The 23,378-nt window shown below is 40.2% G+C and overlaps 1 protein-coding gene across 2 annotated transcripts; it reads right to left on the bottom strand.

Moving 5' to 3' along the window:
• Nucleotides 1–145: 145 nt before the first annotated feature.
• Nucleotides 146–22,154, bottom strand: PACRGL (parkin coregulated like). 2 transcript variants are annotated; one of them, XM_036273455.1, is made up of 10 exons: nucleotides 22,097–22,154; nucleotides 20,132–20,249; nucleotides 19,849–20,003; nucleotides 17,251–17,318; nucleotides 8,922–9,012; nucleotides 7,674–7,808; nucleotides 7,098–7,205; nucleotides 3,786–3,866; nucleotides 1,249–1,469; nucleotides 146–658 (listed from the first exon to the last, which is right to left on the bottom strand). In XM_036273455.1, exons 2-9 carry the CDS (start codon nucleotides 20,181–20,183, stop codon nucleotides 1,413–1,415), a joined length of 747 nt encoding a protein of 248 aa, XP_036129348.1. In that variant the 5' UTR covers nucleotides 20,184–20,249; nucleotides 22,097–22,154; the 3' UTR covers nucleotides 146–658; nucleotides 1,249–1,412. The 2 variants fall into 2 exon arrangements, with proteins under 2 accessions (XP_036129348.1, XP_036129338.1); XM_036273445.1 differs by having other exon boundaries at nucleotides 22,067–22,099.
• Between the last annotated feature and the right edge of the window lie 1,224 nt (nucleotides 22,155–23,378).

The following is a 23,378-nucleotide window of genomic DNA, read 5'->3' as shown; positions in this document are numbered from 1 at the left end:
AAATCCACCATCGCGTGTTTGTGTAAACTCAATGTGCACATTTTGTATTTCAAAAAGAAAAAATAAAAGCAAATAAAATGTTTATAACTCTACTGTATGTTACAGGTCTTTATTCCAACAAATTTTATAATTGCTAGATTAAGAGTATTTTCGCTTAGGGCGTTTCCTGGGTTGTAGATCTGTTTGCCTTGGGTGGTGCCGAGCGCGGCGAGGAAAAGTAAAAGCAAGGCCGGGGGCGTGCAGCTAACAGGACCTGAGGATGTGACAAATGAGACCTGAGGAAAGAGTCCAGACGGGAAGCACAGAAGATCTGGAGGAGGACGAGCATTTCTGCAACTATGACGCTTCGGAAGTTACTTGCACCCTTTCCAATTACAGCAGTAAGACTAGTTAGAGAGACTGCAAAGAGGCCGCTCCAGGACCGGACGGAAGGTGCACAGAAGGGTTTTCTCTGACGCTCCTGGAATATGATATTGCTGCCCCTGTGTGAATGACCCCCAAGGTCTGCTTGGATGTGGTGTGACTATTGAGTTTCTATGGGCTCTCTTCTTGCCTTTAAGGTGAAAGGTCTTATTCTTGTTTTCTATTTCTCTTCTCCTCTCTCCGGTAGAATGCTTCAGAGACAGCTTCTACTACATCAATACTCATCAGACGATGCCTGTAAATTTCAAAAGCCTTTTAAACTTAATTGTTCAACATAAGCAAGCACAACAAAATCAATGCATACATATAAGAGTTTTAACATATTCTTTTCTGAATCTCTCCATGTACTGAACTCAGACTATGAGATACAAAAATAACATATCCTTAAATGCAATTAACACCTAAAGTTTAGGTGTAATAAACCAATATATTTATAAAAGAATTTACACATTAAAAAAAATGTTATCCTACAATACTCTGGAAAGAAATTTTCCCAAGCATTTTACATTATAAAACACATACAAACAATAATTAACAGTGAATTCACAAATGTCCACTATTTTAAATTTCCCTTGCCTTAATATAAAATTCGGAAATGGCAAAATGTCTAGAAATAAGTGTATTACTATAAACTAATTGCAAAAGGATGTTATAAATAAAAGACATTAGAAAATAAATACAAATACTTCTACTATAAACCCAGTAATACTTGTTCACACAAACCCTAGACATATGAAAAATAAACCCCCACAAAACTGTCCTATTATAGAACTTTTTTAAAGCTTTCCATTATTAACCACTCTCTTTTGTTGTTGACTGACTTACTATGATTCAGTGGAATTGTGTATATTCATCTTAGACCAGTAAATAATAAATGGTGGCTGTGATTTACAAAAGGATAAACTAAAATGAATCTGAAAAGGTTCCATAAGTCTCCAGATTTAACACCTGTCACCAGGTAGGAAGAAGATTTTTGTTGGCGCCCTCCTTCAACAACATATGGAGCAATACGTTGGAATTTTAGCTTTGATGATGATAAGGCATTCCTGTCAACAGAAAAAAGAAAAAGAACAAAATAAGCCTTGTTAGTTTATGCAGGTCCCCCGAATAGATAATACGTTTGCAAAAGCATGCTTAAAAAGTATCCAAAACTCAAACCAAGTAAACAAAATGGGAGAAGAGTAGAATGATGACATGAGAAGTAAAACCTTTTTCTGAGTTAAATAAAATATGGGTTATCTCTGACTGTTTTTAAAAAATATTTAACTACAGAAGTGGTTAGGAACCAGACTACCAGTACTCGAATCCAGCTTCTGCCGGTCACTTCCCTGTCAAATCTCGGGCTAAGTGTGTCTCTGGGCGTCAGTTTCCAGATCTTTAAAGGGAGATGACATTAAAACCTCTCTCTAAGGGTTGTAGTAAAAATTAAATGAGTAATGTCTTAAAAGTACTCAATAAAATACTGGGCACCTAATACGCTCCCACGTGCTCAACAAACACTGGGGTGTGTGTTAAGTATGTACCTAAGACAAATGTGCTATCACTTAGAAAAAAGACAGAAAAACAAATCAAGATTGAACCAATCTCAATTTAAGGCCAGTTGTGAACTGATTAGTTATAAGAAAATAACACTGTAACTGTCTGTAACTGATATTTTTGTTTCCCCAGAAGTTGAGTCTTTCCATCACTGTGAGACATGCAGGTCCTAAGAAATGAGAAACTACGACACTGAGAAGATTCTTTTTTAATGTTTCCTCTCTAAATATTTAAAGAAAGAGAAAGAAAAACAAATGTTTAAGTTTTAGAAGGGAAAAAAAGAGCATTCATTAATTTCATGAAGGACTACAAAGTATCCAAAGCAAGCGCAATAATAATTAAGCCAAGGGAAAATCTTTGATATGTAATGATATGGTATGAAATAATAACTGATGTAATTGCAACAGAATATTGATTTCATTTGTTTTAAATTCTGAGACTGAGTTGCAAAAGAGGAACTGCCTTGCTAGCTATCTCTGAGACCCTGGACTGGTCAACTACACCCTTGGTATCCCCCCATCCAAATCTCACTGTGCTATTTCTAAATTTGATGCACCAACGGGCCCCTCCTCTGCAGGCACACCTGTGCAGACTAACATACCGGGCCTGCCCCTCTCTGCTTGCCCCGTTCCCCAGACCAGTCCACAGGACGTTTGAAAACCGCCTGGGAAGAGTTTCAGATTGAAAAGCTGTGCCATCATTATTAAGCATCTATTTACTTGCATTTCACAGGGAATTCATGTTCCATTCCAATTCTCAGAGCAGCAAGCACATTTGCAAGGAAGAAGGTCCTTTCTGCTGAGGGACACTGGATTGGCTAGGGGATGGTCTTGTACCTCACCACAAGGTGTCTGAATGTTAACCATCTGCCTGAGGCCCACACAAAACAAAGAAACCCATGACCTAGTAGCCTTGGAAATTACTTCCTCCTCCTAAACTTTATTTGAGGCATTCATCATGCAAAGGATATCTTCAATTTAAAAAGTCAGTGAAATTGGTCAAATTGGGTAATTTAGGCAAAGCTTAAACTAAAACATCTGCTGTTTTAAAACTATATGATCATACAAATTTTGTTATAATTAATTCCTTTTGAATGTACCTAGAATGAAACTAAATTCTGCAATGTTAAGATAATCATATGCAACTCTATCATTAAGATCTGACTAAACATAGGATGGGAACACTGCTTTACAGAAGTATTTCCAAGACTAGGTTATCTGAACCTTTCTTTCAAACGATGAAAACTCAGCCTAGTTATCTGACGCCACACAGATACTAATGAAATCCCCTAGCGTCTTCGCACCTGCTTGCAAGTTAGAATAGTCACCGGCACCCCTCTGCGCACGCACACACATGCTCCTGTTCAAGCACGCACGCACTGCCAAAGGTCAAAGCCATCTGGAAATCTCATTTCAATCTTTGATTACAGGCAAATTATAAATTTTTTAGACAGAAAAGATGGCAAATTAAAGGAAAATTACTTTCTTCAATGCGCTCTCTACATTAATCCTGCTGTTTTTGAACTTTTAAATGGTCGAAGCAAAAACATCCAAAATAAAGGAAAGCACCTGTGAAGCGGCCCTGCCGCAGTGCACGCGGTGAGCGCAGTGAACGTGGCCAGGCCGTGTTCACACCACCCGGGGCCGAATCCCAGCGCTTACAACTGTGTGACCTAGGAACTCAGGAACTCAGAGCTCTCACATGGAAAGAGGAATATCAACTCCAAATGCTCACTTGTGGCTGAAATGAGGTAACAGGCTACAGAGTCAATTTTGCAATATGACTGAAGGTAGAAACAACTATGATTAAGGAGGACTGTCACTTACACTTCCACCATGCTGCTCTAGCTTCTGTAACGCTTTGGTGATGGGCTCTTTGAACTTCTTGTCCCTTAGTCTCTTGAAAAGCTTTAAAAATAAGATTGAGGGAATAAAATGATTTGAAAAAGTAGTAATATCCACAGTAAGTAAAACATCACTAAAAAACAGGCTAATTAGAAATAATGTCATTAAGTCTTTATTGTGTAACAGGTACACAAACACCACTTAATTTGTTTAGACTGCAGGTCTTCTTTTAGGAAATATCTCATTGAAATAGATGCCACTCTATTTGTTGGGGGAAAAATAAATTAATTTAGTTATTTCAAATAATACCCATCCCACAAAATCTGCTATAGTGAGGCACCCAGAGTAAGTTTTCTATGCAACTGCATATTTTCCCATTTTGTAATTTGCAAGGGCATTTGGAGAACTATGATGGAAAGCCAAGCCTCCAAAACACGTGTTTCCGATAGTAAGAATAGGAAGAGACAACAAAGAAGACAGCAGTTACATGAGTTACTCGGGAGCAGGGACAGGAATCTGCCTGGAAGCACAGGACAGCAGGGCCTGGGTGAGCCCGAGCGGCTGCAGGCGGCGCAGGGAGAGAGCACAGTGCAGAAGAGAGCACAGTGCAGCTCGCCGCCCAGCAGCACTTCCGCGGCTCCACTTTCTGGGAACACAAATGGACCCGGAAAGAACTGGTCATTGACCAAACACTTAGAGGACACCCGTCCCACAGAGGTGCCGGTGTTTCCTCTTCGCAGGCACGGAAGGAACCCAGCAGTCCTTCGCGCCACGGAGCACTGAGTAGCAGGTCCCTTCAGCCACGTCATAGAAGGTTAGGGAGGGTCTGAAGAGACTCCCACAGACTGAAAATATGAGAAAGCCACTCTAAAGGATGGGACAGGCCCTGAGGAATGACAAGAAAAAAGTGCCTGCCTCCGACAGATCTTAGGTTTTCTTTGGACTGTCTTAGTCTGGAGCAGGGGCCTGAAGGCCCTGAACCATCACCGTAAGAATTACCTGAGATACTCACTCAAAAAGAATAATTCTCAGGTCCCTCACCATACTTACTGACCAGAATCTCAGGGCAAAGGCCCAGGTTCTGCATTGTTAGCAAGATTCCAGGTGACTGATTTCCTCCAAGTCTGAGAATCACTGCCCTAGGTCAGCGGGTAGTCTCCCCGCTGAAGCTCAGAAGGATATGACTTCTTTTGCAAATGAGAAGGTACATATATAGGCTCAGTAACTGGTTGTGAAAGTCCTTTTCTAGAAGAGGAACCCTTTCGTGTAACACAGCAATCTACAAAACATGAAAATGAAGCCTTTCTAGCTCAAAGGAGTGGCAGTGGGGTAAGTGGGGTAAGGAGGGAGCAGGACAACACCCGGTGGACCCTCAGAGGTGCCAGCCTCCCGGTGTGCACGAGCAGACCAGGAACCAAGCCCCCCATGCCGATTTGCAAGGCCCTCCTCTATGGAACACCACTGGGACACGAAGGTTCCCTGGGCGCCGACCCCCGGAAAGGCAAAAGGCCTTGCAGTCAGTCCTCGTCTTTCAAAAGGCACAGCTCTGGGGGGCACTGTCACCAAAGATTAATGCCACTGACCTGAAAGAATTATTTTTTTAAGTATATACTTTAGTTGTTAATCTGGCCTTTTCTCTCTGCACTGATGGCCAGGAGTGGGAGGCTGTTCAGAAAGCAAAGATGCTGGTCGCTGCTCGACTTCCAGTCTGGTCTATTCTGTCTTCTCCCACCAGATACCTAGTGGGAATTCATCTCCCACTATTCCTAACCTCAGCATAGCAATTGTGATAGATTTACCAGCACCTCTACTTAGGCTTAGCCGGGTGGATTGTTGGGTGCACTAGTCTTTCTGAAGAGGAAGAAGTTAAAAATACAGTTCTAGGATCTCCCAGGTGGTAGGTCCAAGAAAACACAATGGAACTATAATCAACACACGTGCCTCAGCTCTGAACCGGAGAAAGATGCAGAGACATCCTCGCTGTGGGTTATCTCAACCAGGACTTGAATCTTTGTGCCAGTGCACACAGTAAAGGGTTAACTGCCTAAGGAAAGGGTTGGCCTTGGCCCTGGCTCCTGAATGGTAACCTCTAAGCCCTTCGAATGTCCTGCCAGGTAAGAGTGCCTGTTTCCCTGGAAGCCATGGGTCCCATCAGATAGTCTGTGACTACAATGTGATTTGTGGTGGCGACAAGGTATCAGCTCTACTTAGGGAGAGACTGGAGACTAAGGTCAGCCACGCTGGCAGTCAATCATGCCTGTGTGACAGACCCCCAGGGAGAACCTGGACACCGAGGCTCGGGTGAGAGTCCCTGGCAATACTCCAGGCACGTGGCCACACACCCTCGCTGGGAAAGCAAGCACCGCCTGCACCACTCCCCAGGGAGAGCAGCGCCACCCCCGCCGGCCTGGACCCTGCTCCACACACCTCCCCTCTCTGAAGTAGTCTGTCCCTCCACTGTAATGAGCTAACAGTGAACAACATTTTCTAAGCAACATGAGAACAATCAGCAAACTGCTCCACCTAAGGGTGGTCTTGGGGACTTCCTGAACTGCACTGTCCTGTGTATATTTGTGATAAGAATTAAACTACATGCAACAGGAAAACATCTCATCCTGAGTGCTATATACAGACTCACTAAAATACTTACAATAAAAATCAAAAAGAATAAAAGATAAAAAACATGGCAGTGGCACCCTGGCCTGTTTGGCTCAGCGGTTGGAGCGTCGGCCTGTGGTACAGAGAGACCCGGGTTCGGTTCCCGCTAAGGGCATGTACCTCGGTTGCAGTTTGTCCCCGGCCCTGGTTGGTCGTGCGGGTGGCAGCCACTCAATGTGTCCCTTTCACGTCAATGTTTCTCTCTCTCTCTCTTCCTCTCTCTCCCCCCACTCTATCTGAACAAAAAATGGAAAAATGTCCTCGGGTAAGGATTAAAAAAACAAAAAACATGGCAGTGGCAACATATAGTTACACAAGAGGGTGAATAAGCTGTCCTTATAATTCACAGCTAATCAACGTGGGCATGATACCATTACACTGTTCATTAATTTGTGCGCATTCAACTTTGCTTACTTCTCACTGCAACCCAAACTCTGCTCATGTAGGTGCTTTCCACTAAAAATATTTAAGGAGCACACTGTCCTCTGTAAGATGTGTATGAGCCACAAGGATGATTTTGGTTAGGATGATTTCTTTTTTTTTGAGGTACTGAATCATTTTGAGCCATGACAACATGAAGAGATACAGACAGTGCATAATGCATATTCCCCACTCTCTAATCTTGTCAGTACTCACACTTGTAAGCAGATGTTTCAGATGGTCATTTAGAGAAGGACCGACGACAACACTTAACTGTACCAGGGCATTCAATCCTCTTTCAAACACGTCATCATCCGAATGGGACTATGGAGCATTGGTTGGTCGCGGGTACAGGGATAGAAAGGGAAGGAAGAGAAAAAGAAAAAAAGGATGGGTTAAGAGAAAAGGCAAGCCGTGGGAAAGAACTAAGACTGAATATTCCAAATTAGAAGATAATCAACCAAACCTAGAATTTTAAAAATAACCTTTAATGAGAGATATGTAGAAGCAACATACAAATTTTCAGCCTGACTGAAACATTAACTAAGATACATCACAGCACGCGGAAAGACTGCTTTGCGGTTCATTACTCTAATTAGTCAAAATGTCGCATCTTACCTTTAGCACATCCTCTTAAAGGTGTTTTCAGTAAGTCTGGCCCTGAAGAATAGCGACCTAATTCTGCACACGCATCAAAGTCGCAGGTGAAAAGCTAATGTGCACGTAATTTGGGAGAAAAGACGATAAATATCCTAAATGTACAACAGAAAGTCCAAAGAATAAAGCACATACCAGAGCTGCCTTCAGCACAGGGATCAGTCTAGGAAGCACAGGCACAGCTTTCTCAGGAGCATCTCGGACCAAAAGTAATTCTCTAAAACCCTCCTTCGAAACAAAGGTGTATGGATGTTTAGTCTCTCTCAGACCCTGCCAAAGACCAAATCAAAACAAAAAGAATCCACATGATTCACTACACATTTGATTATGTTAATAAGAAAAATTGAATACTTGCTAATGTAAGTAAAAATCAAATTTTATTTTTTTCCTGATCATGATCTATAATTTCAGTAACTACAATTTTAATGAAACAGAGAAACTGTGGAATGAAAGACATACATGGACAGAAAGGATCTCTATCCACTGAAAGGAGAGAAAGAAGAAAGGAGAAAAAGAAAAATAATTTAAAAAATGAAAGAAACAGGGGAAAAAAGACAAAAAATAAATATAGAGAATTTTAAAAAAGGAAAGAAAGGGAGAAAAACAAAAGGGGGGAAGGAGGGAAAAGAAAGGTAAATAAAAAGGAGAAAAAGGAAGAGAAAAATTCACTAGGATAGTAAATACAAGTGTGTATTCCTAAACACTGCCTGAGAGCACCACAAATTAGTCTAGAATGTGTTTATGAACACCACTTTATGAATGCAGAATTACTGGACCTTTGACCTTTACCATGATTTTACAACGTGTTTTCCTGGCACAAATGTTAAATATTATAAAGGAACCTATCCAAGGTTGTTTTTTTAATCTTCTATAAAAACACCTCCGGCGTGTTCTACTTAAAATGTACAAGTATGCAAAATCCTGGAGAATGTTACAGAAAAACAATAGGTAGTTAATATCGGTTTCCCGAGAAACAGTGTTGAACAGGACCAGCTGTACAGAGAGACCACGTACTCACCGTTACCGGATGTGGTTTAAATCTGAACCACTGATGTTGTCTTGCTTTGACTAGTTTCATAAAGATCTTCCTCCACATTACTACACTTTCATATTTTGAGTTAAGTGTGAATATTTCAACCACTTATCTACAAATCCATGTGTAGATTAATCTCATGTTTATAAAGCTGATTATTAGTTTCTAATAATCATACGTCAATTATATTTAGTTCCTAAGAAGAATGCGTAGTGTTTTAATGCCTATTGTTTGGCTCTTATTTCAAAAGTAAAGAATAAGATTTACTGTCGAGTTACAAAATAACATTTATTGCAACTTTAAAAGCCCTTTTCCCATAAACACTTAGGAGAGATGGAGTATTGATTTACCTCAGCTAAAGTAATAAGAAGAGGATCAAATGAAAGATGCTCAGGAGGAGAGTCCCACTGCAGTCTGTGCTTTACTGAACCATGGACCAATCTAAAATATAAACACCAGTGAAAGTAACAAGAACAATAGAATTATATATTAAGCAATGATTATCTAACATACACATACTCTTTGTAGAACATAACCATATTAGTATTATTTCATAACATGCAGGAAAACCATGACTTCAAACCATAATTCAAAGACATCAATTACATTACATTACATAATCCTACAAACTCCTACCCTTACAGCAAAATTGTTTGTTGGCAAAACTAAACCACCATGCATTTGCTAAGCCTACAGCTTTGGAGCTCAAGCATGCTGCTACCTGTGGGTCTCAATGTAAATGTTACAGTTGATACGGTTCAGTCATAATTATAACAAAATAATCTACTGAAAAAAAAAAAAAAGGAACAAATGTGATCATTAAAAACAATAATTTAGCCTGGTCGGTGTGGCTCAGTGGTTAAACATTGACCTTGCATCAAGAGGTTACTGGTTTGATTTCCGTCCAGGGCACATGCCCAGGTTGTGGGCCTGATCCCCAGTGGGGGGCATGCAGGAGGCAGCTAATTGATGTTCTCTCTCATTGATGTTTCTATCTCTAGCTCCCTCTCCCTTCCTTTCTCTCTAAATTCAATAAAGAAAAAAAATTATTTAAAAACAAAAAAAACAACAACTCAGTAATTTATTTTATAATAAGCACTGTTTTTCAGATATAGATAATTGAACCCCAACATGAATGACATTAAGTCAAGCCAGGTTTTATCCGTTAGAAAAAAAGAAAACTGATGAGCCCATGCGGGGTAACAAAGTGGTAGCCCCTTGAATAAAAGTTGCGGCTGCTTCCTTTTTAAAATGAGGTATAACTCACATGTAATAAACTGCACTTATTTAAAGTGTACAATGTGGTAAGTTTTTTTTTTTAATTTTATTTATTGATTTGTTGAGGGAGGGAAGGAGAGACAGACAGACAGACACACAGACACACATCAATTTGTTGTTCCACTTATGTATGCATTAATTGGTTGTTTCTGCATGTGCCCTGACCAGGGATGAAACCTGCAACCTTGGTGTGTCGGGATGACACCCTAACCTAGGACCCGGCCAGGGCCACAAGGTGATAAGTTCTGATACATGAATATACACATTGAACCATCACCACACAATCCTAACAGTGAACTTCTTTATCATCCCCAAATGTTCTCAATTTCTTGACTCCTTCATTAGTGAGTCAAGAGGCCTCAGTAACATTGTTTTACATTTTTAGCAACAATAAATTACTCTGGGTGGGAAAAGGAGGACTAAGAACAGAGCTTTAATTCAGAATATAAATATAAACTAACAATAACAACAATAAACTGAAGAATGTTTATTGATCTTATTTTTCAATGATAGTCCTCCAAATCTGAAAATACCATTAAAAACAATATTTCTTAAATATTAGGCAAAAAAAAGGATGCTGTGATTATTCTTTCCACAATGAAAATAAAATTTTCTATCAACTAGAATAGGCTAAAACTGGATATTCTTAGAAGAAACAAATGTTTCTTGAGAGTAAAGTCTTAAAAATCTGTTAGTAATCTATATCGCTTTCTTTAAAATAGTTTTGATCTCGATCACAGATGAGAAGACGGCGGGTAGGACTGGAGGGAGGGTGAGTGTGTGAGAGAGTGTGAGTGGACGTGAAGGTGGATGACCAAACCCGAGCAGTGCAGAGCCGCGGAGCAGAAGGTCCCTGTGCTGTGGACGGAGCAGCAGCTACCTCGGTAAGCAGCCCTTCAGGGCACTTTTCCCTGCTCCACCGGGAGGTCCTACCATTTTGGAAGATCTCGGGTCTTCCCTGGGAGGAGGCAGTGGGAGCGGCTAAGGCCCAGCAACCTGAGCCCACCAGTGCACCTGGCACCATCGGATCAGTGGACACTCTGTGTCAACACAGACCAGTGCACAGTAGTGGAGCTGCCAAGGTGCTGGTCATGGAAGCAGCAGACAGCTGGAAGCCCAGCACCATCCGCCGCAGTAGCAGCCCGATCAGAGTCGAGATATACCCCCAGCAACAGAGGCTGGGGAGCAGACATCCATCCCAGGCAACAGAAGCACAGACTAGCAGCTGAGACCCACCTGCAAAAACTATAGCAAAAGCTGAGCAGGAGTTGAGCCCCCCTGGGCAGCTGTTTAACGTGGGCCCACCCAGGCTCATCCAAACAGAGTAGAGGGAGCCACAAACAGCAGAACACCAACACCCACAGGGAAAATTTGGCAGGCTCCAAAACCCACTGAGATAGCCAAAATGGTGAAACAAAGAAACAAATCCCAAATGAAAGAACAAGAGAACTCTATCGAAGATGAGATCAATGAAATGCAATTAAGCAAATTATCGGAGGTAAAGTTCAGAGCCATGATCTTGAGGAAGCTCAACAGCATGAGTGAGGACATCAGCACCATGAGTAAAGATAGAGAAACATTGAAAACCAACCGGGAGGAAATGGAGAATGACATAGCAGAAATAAAGAACACACTGGAAGAACTAACCAGCAGAGTAGAGTAAGCTCAGGACCTGATCAATGAATTAGGAGACAGGGTAGAAAAAAATCAACCAATCAGAAAACCAAAAGAAAAAAACAATTAAAAAACAGGAAGATAGCTTAAGAGAACTGTGGGACAACTGGAAATGTAACAACATTCGCATCATAGTAGTCCCCGAAGATGAAGAAAATAGGCAAGGGTTAGAGAATATATTTGAAGAAACAGTGACAGAAAACTTTCCTAACTTGGTGAAGGAAGAAGGTATTCAAGTTCAAGAAGCACAGAGAACCCCAAATAAGAAGAACCCAAACAGGCCCACACCAAGACACATAGTCAATGAAATGCCAAAAATTAAAGACAAAGAGAGAATCCTAAAGGCAGCAAGAGATAAGCAACAGGTTACCTACAAAGTAAACCCCATAAGGATCTCAGCTGACTTCTAAACAGAAACACTACAGGCCAGAAGGGAGTGGCATGAGGTAATCAAGGTCATGAAGAACAAGGATCTGAATCCAAGACTACTCTATCCAGCAAGGCTATCATTCAAAATAGAAGGTCAAATAAAGAGCTTCCCAGACAAAAAAAGGCTATGGGAATATATTAACACCGAACCAGCACTGCAACATATGCTGAAAGGACTATTGTAATTAGTATAATAAATAGGAAGAAAAATAGAATCCACTAAACAAAAATGACAATAAATAAGTATGTATCAATTATCACCTTAAATGTGAATGGTTTGAATGCTCTGATAAAAAGACACAGAGTAGCTGACTGAATAAGAGAGCATGACTCACATATATGTTGTTTACAAGAAACCTACCTCACAACAAAAGACTCACATAGGTTAAAAGTGAAGGGATGGAAAAAAAATCTTCCAAGCAAACGGAAAGCAAAAACAAGCTGGGTAGCAATAGTCATATCTGATAGTGTATATTTCAAAATGAAGGCCATTACTTGGGACAAAGAAGGCCACTACATAATATTGAAAAGGTCTATCCAACAGGAATATATAACCTTGGTAAACATATATGCACCCAGTATAGGAGCACCAATACATATTAAAAATCTTCTGGAGGACTTCAAAGGAGAAATCAACAGCAATACAATCATGGCAGGGGACTTCAACAGCCCACTGACATCACTGGATAGATTATCTAGACAAAAAATTAACAAGGAAATACGGACTCTAAATGAAGTGCTAAATCAAATGGATTTCATAGATATCTATAAAGAATTACACCCCAAAACTGCAGAATTCACATTCTTCTCAAGTGCACATGGGACATTCTCAAAGACAGACCACATGTTAGGGCACAAACTAAATCTCTACAAGTTCAAGAAGATTGAAATCATCTTCTCAGATCACAATGGCATGAAACTAGAAATCAATTGCAATAAGAACAGCAAAGACATTTGAACACATGGAGGCTAAATAGCATGTTATTGAACAATGAATGGGTTACCATGGAGATCAAGGAAGAAATTAAAAACTTCCTGGAAACCAATGAAAATGAACACACAACAACACAAAATTTACGGGATGCAGCGAAAGCAGTTCTGAGAGGGACGTTCATAGTACTATAGGCCTATCTCAAGAAACAAGAAAAGTCTCTATTAGACTATCTAATCTCACAACTTAAAGAACTAGAAAGCAAAAAAAAAAAAACCCAGAGCAAGAAGAAGGAAGGAAGTAAATAGTAAAGATCATTGCAGAAATAAATGACATGGAGACCAAAAAAACAATCCAAAGAATCAATGAACCAAGGAGCTGGTTCTTTGAAAAGATAAACAAGATTGATGGAACCTTAGCTAGACTCACCAAGAAACAGAGAGAACCCAAACACAAAATCAGAAATGAAAGAGAAGTAATAACTAACACCACATAAATACAAAGGATTGTTAACAAATATTATGAACAATTATATGGCAACAAATTCGACAATCTAAGCAAAATGGACAAATTTGCAGAAACACATAGTCTCCCAAAACTGAACCAGGAAGAGATAAAAAATTTGAACAGACCAATAACAACAACAAAAATTGAAGATGTAATCAGGACTCTCCCAGCAAACAAAAGCCCGGGCCGGGATAGCTTCACGGGGGAATTTTACCTAACATTCAAAGAAGAACTAATACCCATTGTCCTCAAAACTATTTTAAAAAATTCAAGAAGACGGAATACTTCCAAACTCATTTTATGAGGCCAGCATAATTCTAATTCCAAAACCAGAAAAAGACACTACAAAGAAAGAAAACTACAGGCCAATATCCCTGATGAATATAGATGACAAAATCCTGAACAAAATACTAGCAAATCGAATCCAGCACTACATCAAAAAATTATTCACCATGACCAAGTGGGATTCATCCCAGGGATGCAAGGATGGTACAATATTCACAAATCAATAAATGTGATACACCACATAAACAAAATGAAAGATAATAATCATATGATCATATCAATAGACACTGAAAAAGCACTGGACAAAATCCAGCACCCATTTCTGATAAAAATGCTCAGCAATCTGGGAATAAAGGGATCATATCTCGACATAATAAAGGCCATATATGTAAGACCTACAGCCAACATCATACTCAATGGGCAAAAACTAAAAGCATTTCCCTTAAGAATAAGAACAAGCCCTGGCCGGTTTTGCTCAGTGGTTAAAGTGTTGGTCTGCGGTCTGGAGAGACCCGGGTTCGGTTCCCACTAAAGGCACGTACCTCAGTTGCCGTTTGTCCCCGGCCCTGGTTGGGTTGTGCGGGTGGCAGCCGCTCGATGTGTCCCTTTCGCGTCGATGTTTCTCTCTCTCCCTCCCTCTCTTTCCCTCCCACTCTATCTGAATAAAAAATGTCCTCGGGTGAGGATAAAAAAAAAAAAAAAAAAAAAAAAAGAATAGGAACAAGACAAAGGATGCCCACATTTGCCACTCTTATTTAACATAGTACTGGAAGTCTTAGCCACAGCAATCAGACAGGAAGAAAAAATGAAAGGGATCCAAATTGGAAAGGAGGAAGTGAAACTGTCATTATTCACAGATGACATGATACTATATGTAGAAAACCCCAAAGACTCCATCAAAAATTTACTAAACTTAATAAATGAATTTGGCAAAGCAGCAGGATACAAAATTAACATCAAGAAATCGATGGCATTCTTATACACCAATGATGAACTCACAGAAAGAGAAACTAAAAAAAATCCCATTTACCATCGCAGCAAAAAATTAAGGTACCTAGGAATAAACTTAACTAAAAAAATAAAGAACCTATTTGCAGAAAACTACAGGTCATTGAAAAAAGAAATAGAGGAAGACATAAAAAAGTGGAAGCACATACCTTGTTCATGGATTGGAAGAATTAACATCATTAAAATGTCCATACTACCCAAAGCAATCTATAGATCCAATGCAATCCCCATCAAAATACCAAGGACATACTTCACAGAACTAGAACAAATACTTCAAAAGTTCATATGGAAGCAAAAAAGACCCCGAATAGCCACAACAATCTTGAAAAAGAAGAACAAAGTTGGAGGGATCACATTACCAGATTTCAGGTTATACTACAAAGTCGCTGTAATCAAAACGGCTGGGTACTGGCACAAGAAAAGACATATAGATCAATGGAACAGAATAGAGAACCCAGAAATGGACCCAAGGAAGGAAATATGCTCAATTAATATTTGACAAAGGTGGCAAGAGCATACAATGGAGTAAAGACAGCCTCTTTAATAAATGGTGTTGGGAAAATTGGACAGCTACATGCAAAAAAATGAAACTAGACCATCAACTTACACCATACACAAGAATAAACTCAAAACGAATAAAAGACTTACATATGACTCATGAATCCATAAAAATCCTAGAAGAAAATGTAGGCAACAAAATTTCAGACATCATACGCAGCAGAATTTTCAGTGATACATCACCTAAGGCAACAGAAACAAAGGAGAAAAGGAACACATGGGACTACATCAAACTAAAAAGCTGCTGCACAGCAAAAGAAACAACCACCAAAATGGAAAGGCAACCCACTGTATGGGAGAGCATAATTGCAACAATACATCAGATAAGGGGTTAATTTACAAAATATATAGAGTGCTCATACAACTGAACAAAAGGAAGACAAAGAACCCAATTAAGAAATGGGCAGAGGAACTAAATAGTCCCCTCTCCAAACAGGACATACAAATGGCTAAGAGACATGAAGAAATGCTCAACATCACTAATCATCAGAGAGATGCAAATTAAAACAACAATGAGGTATCACCTCACACCTGTCAGAATGCCCGCCATCAACAAATCATCAAACAAGTGTTGGCGAGGGTGTGGAGAAAAGGGGACTCTAGTACACTGGCGTGGGTGTGAATGCAGACTGGTGCAGCCACTATGGGAAAAAATATGGTGGTACATCAAAAAATTAAAAATTGAACTGCCATTTGACCCAGTGATCCTACTTCTAGGAATATACCCTAAGAAGCCTGAAACACCAAACAGAAAGAATATATGTACCCCCATGTTTGTAGCAGCACTATTTACAATAGCTAAGATCTGGAAACAGCCCAAATGTCCATCAGTAGGTGAATGGATAAAAATGCTGAAGTACATATACACAATGGAGTACTATGCAGCTGTAAGAAAGAAAGATCTCTTATCCTTTGAGACGACATGGAGGGACATGGAAAGTATTATCCTAAGCGAAACAAGCCAAACAGAGAAAGACAAGTATCATATGATCTCACTTATTTGTGGAATATAATGAACAGTCTGAGGAATGGGGTAGTCCCAGAGACTTGGAAGTGGAGTATAGACTGACAATCCCCAGAAGAGGGGGTGGGGGGGAGAGATAAACCACAGAACTTATATGCATGTATGCATGAGCAATGGACACAGACATGGACGACAAAGCTGGGGACAGGATGGGGAGGGAGAAGGAGGGGGGGATCAGTGGGGGAAAAAGGAGAAACATCTGTAACAAAAATAATTTAAAAAATATACAAATAAATAAAATAGTTTTGATCTCTCTCCAGAAAGGTGGCAGGAATTATATCAAAAACAAGCAATGAAAAAAAAAAAGACATGTATGTACCGATTAAGAAATATAATTTCGCCCTGGCCGGTTTAGCTCAGCGGTTAGAGAGTTGGCCCGCAGACCGGAAAGTCCCAGGTTCAGTTCCCACTAAGGGCACATACCTCGGTTGCAGTTTGTCCCTGGCCCTGGCTGGGGTCGTATGGGTGGCGACCAGTCGATGTTTCTCTCTCTCTCTTCCTCCCTCTCTCTCTCCCGCTCTATCTGAAGATAAATGCAAAAATGTCCTCAGGTGAGGATAAAAAAAAAAAAAAAAGAAATATAATTTCAACAAATAATAATTTTGAAATTTTTAAAATATAAGTCCAAAAAAATAAAAATAAAATAATTTCATTCAATTGTCAACTTTCAGTTTATAAACAAAATTGGATTATTTGCAACTTGTTCAAGCCAGAGAATGTTTAAATTGTTTTAGAAACCAGTTCAATTTCTTACATTATTTGGTGGTTTACTATAGATCTATTTAGCAATTCTATTTTGGAATTAAAATTATTTTCTCCAACTATGTCTCAGGATCGATACCAATCCAAGAACCCCAAAGTGTAAGTCACCTTTATCTCAACAACCTCGTAAATAAAACTTTCAATCCATTTAAACTGAATAATGTATTGATTCTACTCAATTATTTTGAATAACATGGCGAGTTATAACTTGCATTGATTTTACCTGCAAGGAATACCACCTTTAGAGTAAACAGCTGCAAACGCGGAAGGGGCTCGTGACTGTTCACCAAACTGAAATAAAACAATACATGAATACAATAAATATTACTCTCACCTCCATTCTGTGATAGCTAATCAATTTTAATCCTGCTCAGGTCACAGGCAAACACACACCCTGACTTTCAAGCAACTTTCAACTTTCCAGTGTATCACTCAACTTAGCAATACCACTGAGGAAATGCATCCGTCCTCTCAGGACCGAATACACAACCACACACACACTTTGTGTATTTCCTTTCACCCCTAACTTGTTTCAGAAGGCTCGAAGGTGCCTGAAGTCATATATAGATAAATGTAAATATCATAATAAATATAATAAAATCCCTTCTTTCTAACTCCCTCCCTACTGTAACCTTCTAAGGTTAGAGATGAATGGAGAAGAGGTGTTCAGTGAGGAAACATATTTTTATTTTTAGCCTTCAGCACATTTCCTACTTCTCCTCCAGCTAAGTATAGATGGTCTGGATGGTCAGAGAACCTGTCATTTCCCAAAGTGGCTTTATGCCTCCATAAAATCAAGTTTGCATTGGGTGACAGATGGAGCTAGAGCACAACTCTCACAAATATGTGCCCAGATGTGTCTGCTTAGATATATAACTTTGCTGCTTTCAGTTTTGCCACGCATTATTATCTTAAGACTAGATTAATTCTGGATCTACTCTCAAAGGCAATTTAAGAGATGATCAATCACAGCAGTTAAACAATCACACATAGACAGTTTCAATGTAATTGACCAGCGACTTAAAGGCATAAAAAGTAATATTTTATGACATGGTATTTTCAATATAATTTAAAGAAACACAGTTGTTTAAATTACAAAATAAAAACTTAATGTATATAACCAGCTAAAAAATTTTTTAATCAGATGCAGTAATTCAAAAATATACTTAAAAGCATATGTTTTGCCCTTCCAGTTTGGCTCAGAGGTTAGCGCATCGGCCCTCTGACCAAAAGAGTCATAGGTTCAATTCCAGTAAGGGCACATACCTTGGTCAGGGTCGTGCGGGAGGCAGCTAATCAATGTGTCTCTTACATCAATATCTCTCTCTCTTTCTCTCCCTCTCTCTCCCTCCCTCACATGCTATCTGAAAATAAATGAAGAATAAAAAAATTTCTTTAAAAAGCATATGTTTAGAATTAGTCCTTTCCCTCTTGAAAAACATGTTTTGAATAAAAATACATATATGAAATTTCAATAAAATAAAACATAATAAAAGACTTGCAAAGCCAAATTCATGTTCTGTGTAATAATTCACGGCAATAGTAATATTTCATTCATCAGGTTATAATTCCTTTTAAGAAAAATATATTTTAAAAATTGTTTTCAAGTAAGAATCATATCAGATAAAAAAGTTAACTAAAAAAGTGTTGCTTATATTAGATAAAAAATTAAGACAAATCAGGGCTGCAAATTCCCTCAATTAGATATGGAAAAAGGAAGAAACAGCAAGATATCAGGGCATTCTTTAGAATTTCAATTTCCTTGACATTGTGTAGGTTACAAAAAGAAGCAAGGAAACATAGATACGCAAACTATTTTTCGTTTTTCTTTTCTAAGTCAGATAATGTCCTGCGTCCTTAGATAGTTCTTGTGTACTTACTAAAATATCTGCCATATTTCACCTGCCATCAAAATCAGAGTTATCAGCTATTCTCATAACCCTTTCAAGTGCTGAAACCACTATCACCGTACCCTGTGCAAGGTTGGGCCGCACACCATCTGGTATTGTTGCATAGATGTGTTCACTTTTGGATAATTCACTAATCTACATACAACATGTGCTTAAATTTCATGTTTGTTAAATCTGATTAAACTGCTGTGAAAAGGCATAAGGAGGCTAGTACTGTACTTAGGATTTTTGGTGTAGCAAATTTATAAATCATAGAAATAAGGTTAAAGAGCTTGCCCTGGCTGGTTTGGCTCAGTGATTAGAGCGTCGGCCTGCGGTCCAGAGAGACCTGGGTTTGGTTCCCGCTAAGGGCGCGTACCTCGGTTGCAGTTTGTCCCTGGCCCTGGCTGGGTCCTGCGGGTGGTAACCACTCGATGTGTCCCTTTCAAGTCGATGTTTCTCTCTCTTCCTCTCTCTCCCTCCCACTCTATCTGAACAAAAAATGGAAAAATGTCCTCGGGTGAGGATAAAAATAAATAAATAAATAAGGTTAAAGACCTTTATGCAACTATGGAGGCATGTAATTCATCCTACAGCGATTAAACACAAGTTTATTTACTAATATTAGGAAGTCAAATAACCATAGTGAATATAAAATAAAGCTGAGATGCAATTTATTTTATATTCTACAATACTCATCCACAGAGACAAGATATGCCCAAACTGGTTAATATCTACTACTTCACACCTTCTCACCTGCACGCACTTCCACATCATCTCTATTCTTCATCATCATTACCCTACGCCCTTCCTTCATCGCTACCTCAAAACTAACAAAAGAGATTTAAGACAGAATTCAGATGGTTCGATAGTGTGCTAAGTACATATTACTTAGAAAAGCCTACTGAGTTAGGAATCTCTTTCGTACCTACCGGGTTAATTGTTTTAGGGTTAAGTTTATCACTTGGTCGAGGATGAACTTTTCTTGCAGAATCTGGAGAGTTGGTTGAAGGTGAGGATTTGCTTCGCTGAACTGTAGTCCTATGCTTTATTTGTGGACTTGGTGATGTCCTTTGATTATAATTACCTGGGGGAAGAAACAGAAAATCAACAAAAACGAGGTGAAAACGATAAAGCTCACCCCGCATCCATGTGCATAACGGAGTGTGTCATTAATAAAGATCGCCTCTTCATTGAAAAAGCAGTGCTGTGTACCTGTCACTCTGTTTCTCAACTGTGTGTCTCCATGGCACTCTGATTTCTGCATTGCTTCACCTTCACTTCTGCAGTTCCATGAAACGTGATTTCAAAATTTTTTGAGGAGAGATATTCACTAAAAATATAAAGGGCAAAAGAGCATAGAGTGGGAAATACCATAAAAGACACACCAAAAAAAGGTATGCTATGGAGCAAAACACCTGAAAAGACTAGTGAGAAAATATAAAATTAGATCAATTTCAATAATGTCAGTAACAGCAAATTAAAAACCAGCTATAAGAAAATATAATGTATAAAAGCAAACTTTTTTTTTCATTCAAATTATCAAAATACACTATTAGATACTCAATTGCAATCCTCTGGTTATATGCAGAAAACATGAACTAGATTTTTGAAAGGAGTGGTTGGCACATCTCTATCTTTTCTGGCCTCTATATTTCCAAAGTTCCAAATGTCAACATCTGCATATCAAGTCCTACTTTTCCAGTGACATAATGAATTCTTGCACTGAACGCACCATAAGTTCCTTTAAACTGTACTTGACCAAAACAGAGTTTATCACACACATTGAGTTTTCCATCCCTTGATAATTCAAAGTACCACCAGTTTTCTGGTCTTTCAAGCGGAAACACTTGATCACTGCTGTTTCCTTTCCCTTTGCTTCCTACACTCAACCCTACACATGTGTTCACCCTGGTGTGATGAGGTAGAAAGAGCTCTGGGCTCTGATCTGAGTTTGCATCTCATCTCTGCCAATTATGAGGTTTATGACTTGAGGCAGATTATTTAACCTCCCTAAGCTTCTATTTACTAATCTATTAAAAGGGAGAGAGGTAAACCAAGCCTATTAAGGCTGCTGTTGAATAAATAAGATTGCATATCAAGTTCCTCACCAGCAAATGGTGGTTCACCTCTCCATCTTCATACTTCCTTTTCTGTTAATGAAAGGGGTCTAGTTCATAGCCCATGATTTCCTGCCTCACCAAAGTACTTCTAAACTTATATCTCTACCAAGGAATCCTCCACCATACACACCCAGACTCATATCCCCCACTGCCTGCTGGTATTTCTAGACCTAGCTGCAATCCCAAGTTCATGCAGCCTTTCCCCATCTGTTTCTCAAATGTTCACTTCATGCACTCTAATTTCTGCACTGCTTCCTTCTGTTTCCTTGGCTGCTGCCAGTCATCCACAGGGGTCTGTAGGCATCTGTGTCAATGCCTGGAAAGCATATCTTCCTTTCATTGTTTTGGAGAGCTCATAAATCCTGTCTCCTTCTCTATATGCACATCTCACCCTGCTTTGAGACCACCAAACGAAACTGCTTGCTGAATTCTCAGGGGCAGACGCTACCTTATTTCCTCTAATCCGGTGTTTAGAACGTTCCAAAAGTGTAACAGGCTCCCCACTAAAACAGCCATGTTTCATCTCTAAAGTTCCTTCAAATTCCAAAGTACAGCGACAGAGCCCAACATCCACCTATCTCAACACCCTTTTACCATAAAGTAAACCAAAGGGCCAGTATTAACGGTCTTAAACTTCTATTTCCATTTCCTTAGCTTCTCCCTCTCCAATACCATACATTTCTAAATACCTAAGACCCTTTCTGGGCCGGGTGTTGTCAAAGTCGGAAACGAGGAGGGCACGTTGGGGGAGGAGGAGATGGAGAAAATCAGAGTTTTAAAGGGGGTTGGGGGTGGAGGGAAAAGCGGCCGGTTTCAATTAAGGCGACCGAAGGCTATTATGAGCCAAAGTCCGAGCCCTAGGCTCAAAGGACGCGCTCTAGGCTCACAGCATCACCAGGGTCCTTAGCAACGGAGTCCGGCGGCCCTAGCAACAGGCCAGAGAGCAAGCCAGCTAGGCCCACAGAGCGCGGGCGGCGCCACGGGATCCCCGCACCCGCAGCCCACGGCTCCGGGGACGCGTTCCTACCGCGCCTCTCTCCCGCCTCGACCCACACACCAGCCGCCACCCCAGACGGGGCTTTCGACCAGCGGCGCCTCGGTCAACAGCCGTGGGCGCAGCAGCTCGCCGCCGAAGCTTGGGGACAGCGAGGATTCGCGCGGGCTCCGGATCTAGCGGCGCCGCGCATTGACGTCAGACGCACGTTACGCCTTCTAAGCCAATAACAGGGAGGCTGCAGACGCGCCCGCGGAAGAGGTTGCCCTAGCAACTGGACGCCTGCAGTGAAAAAGGCAGTTCCTGAGCTGGGCGCGCGGTCTGGTGACAAAAGGACACCTGGTGGAGGATCTTTTGGGAAGGAGAAGTCCAGGGAGCAGAGGAGAAAGCGCAGGCTCCTGGTTTCCTGCGTCACAGGCTCTCCCCAGTCCGTGCACCTAACCCTCACTTCTCTGGCACAATTAAAATGTTCGATGTTCTCCAGGTATCTTGCCCTAGATTCTAGCTGTCGTCTGAGAGATGAGGATCATGAACTCCAGCCCCAGCGTCTGCAGCGGAGAGAGCCAAAGCCATCTTCCTGCTCCGCTGTGGAATTTCGTTTCCTGTCATATCTTACTAATTCATATGCTATTGCATCAACTACATAATATATCCATAGTGTAATAATGAAAAGCTTGTGCTTTTGTACTACAGATACTTTTAATAAAACTGATGATGCAGGAAAATATGTGCCCCCTTGCGATTTCACCAAAATCAATTTGGGATATCACAAAAGCCCAAACTCTTTCTGACTTATCCACTTTATTCTTTTCTAGAATTTTCTTCCATTGTCAACCTTAACTCTTTGCTCGGGTAACACCTAACAATACAATTGACATTGTCTGAACCCCCCCGCCCCCCCAAGCAGTGTAATCTCTCCCTACTCTGTAGCTCCATCCTTGCTACCCGAATTGCTACCCAAGTACCTTCACTAGGCTGCTTCAAGCAATGTAATGAGGACTCCGGAAATGCTCTCTGAATAAATGAAATGAACGAATGGATGCTATAATTTTTCTAATGTTCTGTGAACCTTGCGGACAAGTCTATCTTACTTAACTTTTAAAATCATTATAATGTATTTACCTATCTTCCCCACCAGACGGAAGTGTCTCCATCTCTTTTTTATACTCAATATCTAGCACAATGCATGCTTAACTTAATGCTTTTTTAAAAGAAAAAGAAAATAATTTCCTATTTTTAGCTACTTTCACTTTATTAACCTCTGGTCCAGCTTCTTCAAGATTTTTTACACCTCCTTGTCCTCTTCCTCACTCTTAGCATCTCCTATGTCTGCCTTAGCAGCACC

Source organism: Molossus molossus, unplaced genomic scaffold (genome assembly GCF_014108415.1).
Source record: "Molossus molossus isolate mMolMol1 unplaced genomic scaffold, mMolMol1.p scaffold_m16_p_1, whole genome shotgun sequence".
NCBI lineage: Eukaryota > Metazoa > Chordata > Mammalia > Chiroptera > Molossidae > Molossus > Molossus molossus.
This window is presented reverse-complemented; position numbering and strand designations above follow the sequence as displayed.